This window comes from Hydra vulgaris, chromosome 04, assembly GCF_038396675.1.
Source record: "Hydra vulgaris chromosome 04, alternate assembly HydraT2T_AEP".
Classification (NCBI taxonomy): domain Eukaryota; kingdom Metazoa; phylum Cnidaria; class Hydrozoa; order Anthoathecata; family Hydridae; genus Hydra; species Hydra vulgaris.
This window is the reverse complement of record NC_088923.1, coordinates 22,898,118-22,904,117: the sequence shown is the minus strand read 5'-3', so window position 1 is coordinate 22,904,117 and position 6,000 is coordinate 22,898,118. Positions and strand designations below refer to the sequence as shown.

Here is a 6,000-nt window from a genome sequence, read left to right as displayed (position 1 = left end):
TGTTTTCATTGAGAACTTTTTATAAAGAAAGTTTTATTTTATGTATATTTTTAACAATTATACATGCTGTATGTAATTATTTATTTTTTACAGAATCAATTCTCAGGGCTTAGCAATAGTGGCAAATAGTGTCTTCTTGTCCAAGCCATGTGTATTTATATTGAAATATTAATTGTATTTATACTTTTATACTGCAAAACAGGACACACACACACACACACAAACGTTCTTTATATTGTTAAAAATACATTTAAAATAAAATCAAATCCAAAAATATTAACTTTTATTCCTTAATATATTCATCACAACAAAAACAACAAAAGTTTGCCTAAATTGTTAAAACAAATTCTATTTTCATAATTCAAAAAAATTTAGTTTAGGTAATTTCGGAATCCGTAGTAAATTTGGTAATAATGTTCAATCTCTTCAAGGGTTTTACCCTTTGTTTCAGGCACAAAGTAGCAAACAAAGAATATACTAATAAGACAAAATGTGGAAAAAAGCCATAAAGCGCCTTGAATTTGAAAAAAACTTACTAAATTATTAAATAAATATGTTACAATAAAGGCAAAACACCAATTTACACTTAAAACAATGACACAAGAAAAACTGCGCCGACGTGGAGGGAAAATTTCAGACATAAGTAGCAATGGTAGAGCCCCCCATCCAATGGAGTAGCTTATAATAAATAGTACAAAACACGTGAAGGCCAACCATGAGTAGCTATCATGGAACATGACATTACTGATTTCTAACATTTTTATTTCAGTATTATCAAAATGAGATTCCAACGTTTTATTATTTGCAGGCATAATAAAAATCTGAAAATAAACTCCAAGTAAGAGATTGCAAATAAACATACCAAAAGCCCCAACCATAAGAAGTTTTCGCCTTCCATATTTATCTACTATAAAATATGTTGTGATTGTAATAAGCACCTGTGTTAAATACACAGCTAAAGGCATTTTGCTAACGCCTGACAAATGAAAAATTTTCTGACCAAAAAACATCGTAGCATTTATTCCGCACATTTGCTGAAAAACCATTAGAAAAGAGCCATATAGTAAAGGTCGATACAAGCCAGGTGTTCTAAAATCATTTAGAGCTGCCACAGGTTGTTGTTCTACAATGAAAAAGTGATTATAAAATAAACTTTTTATGAAATAAAAAAAGAGAGAGGGGGTTTTATATTGCATAATATTCCTGATACTAAATATATATATATATATATATATATATATATATATATATATATATATATATATATATATATATATATATATATATATATATATATATATATATTTACTGTTTTTCAAAAATTGTAGCCAGAGGTAAAAATTGGATCACTTTCAAAAAAAGAGACGTTTAATTTTTTTCCATAAGCTGATTTGTTTTGACATTTTATTGTTTGCTATTGTTGATATATTAGCCTATAAAGTTTTTGTTGCAAATCCTTTTTTTTTTTTTAATAGTTATTTATTATATCCTTTTTCAGAAACCATTCTATCAAGTAAATAATAGCCTTATTCATTGAAAATATTCTGGATTTTTTAACTATAGAAAATAAGAATCATTAATACAACCTCTATTTAGAAGGTCTGCGTTTAGAACAGTTTCATAGGCTTCAGTGTATAGTTTACAGGCTGAAAAAAAGAATATTTAAATGAACAAAAGGAAATCTTTAGCTAAAAACTAGGTGTCTAGATCAGGTTTAAGTCTTAAGATATTTAAAAAAAGACGTTGCTAAGGCGGTTGATATGGCCTTTGAACTTAAACATGTTTTTCTAGAAGGGCAAATTTTGCTTCAACCTGTTTTTCAAAGTGTTTTTTCTAATAAAACCAAGTTTTCGTAAAAAAGATATTTTAAAAGATTCAAAAGAAAAAATTTTTGATTTTTTTTTTTAATTTTAAAAATGCGTTTTTGTTTCCTCTGCTACCTTCAATATACAAAAAAATTCACATTGTAAAAATCGAAAAAAATTGTGTGGAATTTACCTTAAACGGCTTTAGAGAAGTTTTTAAATAACTTAATAAATAATTTACAGGATTTTCTATAGGATTTAGTTAGTTTTTTATGTTAATGTAATGGAAAATTACATATTTGTTTGTTTGTCACTTTAGAAGTTTATATATAATAGTAAGTAAAATGAAGCAAACATCTACGTTTACATTTAAACAAAGCAAGGAACATCTGAACAAACGTCATGTCGCAGTTGCTATAAAACATACGAATGAGATAAGTAAGCAATTAGAAGCTGCAAAAAATTGGTACAAAGAAATGAATGGGAGAGAACAACCAGCATTAAAGACTGGTATGATTCTATATAATTTTATTCTATATATGGTGTATATTTATCTTTAAAAAATATATGGAGACAAACAACAGGCGACTAAATGGAAAAATCACAAACTGACGAAGTTATTGTGCTATACATACAGAAGATGAAGGGGCATCTATTGTTCGTTTTATAAAAAATAAAAAAAGGTGTTGACGAGCAATACACAAACAGTAAGTAACCAAGTTAAATTTTAGTTTACAACGTAATACTCCAATACAAAAATAAAGGAAGAAGGAACTTGGAACCCAAGCTACCAACTAACGCTTGAGCTGCGCCGGAAAAGAGATAATAAGTTGAAACAAAATTATCTGCAATAATTCTACAAAAATATCTAAATAGGATAACCAAAATCATCATTTTATTTAAATCTCTTTTTCTAGATTGAGTTGATCGTTTGGCTTTGTTTTAATGCTAAGCATAGAAGCCATACAATCAAACGAAGAGAGAGAGTGACTTTAAATTGTGCACTGAATTGTTCAAGAGAAATGGTATATGATCATTCAAGTACCATTTTTAAAATACTTCTAAAAAAAATGATTACGTTTTTAAGTATACTTAATTCCCTGTAATAACAATAACATATTTAAGATTCCTTTTTATAGAACTAATAGAAGTTATGATTGATGAACAGAAATTGGTGTTATGAAGAGAGAAATAAATCAGTATAGTTAAATATAATTAAAAAGTTTAAAAAAAAGACTTTAATAAATAAGTTAAAAATAAACTTTGTCAAATTTTTTAGGTTCTAATTGCTTTTTCACATTAATCGCATTTTGATTAATCATCAAGCAAGATTTTTTATTCTTTATTCACAGATTCAGATTGGCTACTAAACTTTTTCGCAAAGTTGACTTCGCCTTTTTTAAATGACAGGTGAACCCGCCTACTGTCAAATTCCAATATGAGAAAGTGACAAATTTTTTTGCAAGCATTTTTTATAAAAACTTAACTATGCGTTCCATTTTTTTGGTCGTTTACCTAACAATTAAAATTTTCTTAAAATTTAACGCAACCTCAGCTGAGAACCAAGAAGCAAAATTTGTTAAACTGAACATATCGATAAAAGTAACTGAGAGTTAATTAAACATATCGTTAAACGTAAGTTTCAGTTGAGAACCAAGAGTCCACAGTTTATACTTTTTCATTCTTTTATCAACAAACCAGGGTAGTATGTGTTTAATAAATTCGTTCTCAAACTAGTAAATTTGTCGGAGTTTACTAAATTCGTTCTCAAGCAATATTCATAAACATGGGGAGTACGTGTCCACTAAACTTGTTTTAAAAAATAAAATTACTTTAAGAAATATTCAAATAACTAGTAGGTTTTTAAATTTTCTCGGTAACATAAAAAAATGGGCATACGTTCACATGGTTCTCGGCTCACGATAACAATGAGTATTTCGAAAAATTTACAAAATCACAATTTTTCCATTAAAAAATTTTCCTTCAAATTGTCATACTTTAAAATCAAGTATTTATGTAATATCAGCAAGAAAATAAGGGGAATTTTTTTCTAGAACAGTAAATATTAGTTATAAAACATAAAAATATAAAACATAAAAATATCAGCATTGTTCCTAATTTTTTTAAAGTAATATTTCAGTCTAATTTGTACAGACCGTCATTAAGTAGTCGTTATCAAGTAAAATGCAAATTTTAAAACCGTTACAATGTAAAATATTAAAAACCTTATATTAGTTATTACAAAGACAATATCAATAAAAATTATTTAGTTTTTTCTGATTTTCCTAAATAGTAGTCTTCGACGATTTGAAGCAATTTTACCCCATCATCCCTCTTCAGTAGTAACGGGGATTATTTAACAACCTGAAATATTTTCGCATAATTAATTAAAACTAAATTAAAAACAATCCTATACATTCAAAAAAGGTACAAACTTCTACTTAAGTTAGGATATGTGACATACCCTCAGTATGTGTAGTTTTTTAGCTTTTAAGGTAGAAAATTATACAAAAAATCAGTTTTTAAACATAATTTTCAACCTAAAAGATAGAAAATTATAACTTACTAAGGGTATATCACATTAGGGATGTGACTTTTCGGTCACATTGGTATGTCACATTTTCTAACTTAAGTAGAAATTTGTACCTTTTTTTAATGTATAGGATTGTTTTTAATTTAGTTTTAACTAATTATGCGAAAATATTTCAAGATGTTAAATAATCCCCGTTACTACTGAAGAGGGATGATGGGGTAAAATTGCTTCAAATTGTCGAAGACTACTATTTAGAAAAGTTAAGGGGTAAACAGATTCTATCTGCTCACCAGTTTCGCACCCATTCTTCATCTATTAGGCTGGCGCAGATGTATTTTTAATACATTGTTTCCAGTTTAGGATGTTGAATGCTGAATCTTCTAGACTCAATGCATGGGTTTTGCTTGTGTCTCTATTTTTATGACAAGGCAACTCATTCTATTATCTCCTAATGATGGTACAGCTCTAAAACTCAGTTTTATGATTCTGAGGCCGGCTGGTAGTCAGGTTTCCCAAACTCTGTGGTAGCTCTTAGAGAGGCTGGTTCCAACAGCTGAAAAGTATCAAAGTATTAACAGTGCCATGTTGCGCATGAATGGTGTCCCTGTTTATACTTTTGGTGTGCATTGCGGAAGCCCCATTTGGGGCCCTTTGTTACGGCTAAGGGTTTATTAGTAGTAATGAGGCAATTGCTTGGGTTGTTAAACAGTGTTCTGAGTACTATCTATGCTTTGAGTCAAATTCTTCAATCTAATTTTAAAATGAATAAAGTACCAAAAACTATAAAACATAAAAAACTATCATCATCACCAAGTTCTCTAAACCTATCATTCACTAATATTCGTAGTCTTTGAAATAACTTTTCTTCTGTTGAGTCTTATCTCTTTCAAAGTTCACCAGACCAACTTGCTCTTTGTGAGACTAATTCGAGTTCAGCTGTCTCATCTTGCGATCTTAGTGTTGATGGTTATCCTCCTTTAATTCGTAAAGACTCCAATTGTCACATGCTTCGCCTGGGCATTTACATTCGTAAGAATTCACTTATTTGTCGTGAAACTAGATTTGAATCCACAGACTATTCTTTCATGTGCTTTCGTTTAGCACCGCTTCACTCTATTGCCTTTCTATTTGTTCTATATCGCTCTCCTTCATCTCAAGACTGCACTCTTTTTGATGTTATTTCTGATCATATTAATCAAGCTCTCTCTCTTTATCCATCAGCTAATATAGTTGTTGTCGGTGACTTTAATGCTCACCACTCTGAAAGGCTTGGCTCTAGTGTCAGTGACTCTGCAGGCTTTAAAGCCCACAATTTTTGCCTTTCACAATCCCTAACTCAAATATTCAACTTTCCAACTCGCTTTTTAGACAACCCGAATCGATTACTTTCTCAACTCGACTTATGCCTTGTTTCTGATCATAGTCAGTGCTCAGTTTCTCCACATTCACCCTTAGGTGCTTCTGATCACAGTTTGATCTCTCTAAAACTAATATCTCATTCTTCTCCATCACCTGAATCCCCTTATTATGGTACAACTACGTTAAAGCCGACTGGGATTTTTTCATTGATTTTCTACGCGATGGCCCTTGTGTAGAAATCTTTTTTCTTCCTATCAACAAATGTGCACCTTACATAATTTTGTGGATTCAGGCTGGCATGGA

General features: G+C 29.8%; 1 protein-coding gene across 4 annotated transcripts in view; it reads right to left on the bottom strand.

Moving 5' to 3' along the window:
* Positions 1-266: 266 nt before the first annotated feature.
* The window catches only part of LOC136079662 (facilitated trehalose transporter Tret1-like), a 34,587-nt gene continuing 28,853 nt past the window's right edge, over positions 267-6,000 (bottom strand). For 2 of the 4 annotated variants that reach the window (XM_065795817.1, XM_065795818.1), the window contains 2 exons: positions 1,587-1,646; positions 267-1,123 (listed from right to left, as the gene is read on the bottom strand). In XM_065795817.1, coding sequence (XP_065651889.1) covers positions 372-1,123; positions 1,587-1,646 — 812 coding nt within the window. In that variant the 3' untranslated portion in view covers positions 267-371. The remainder of the gene's footprint in view (positions 1,124-1,586; positions 1,647-6,000) is intronic. The other 2 variants (XM_065795819.1, XM_065795820.1) reach the window with 1 other exon arrangement.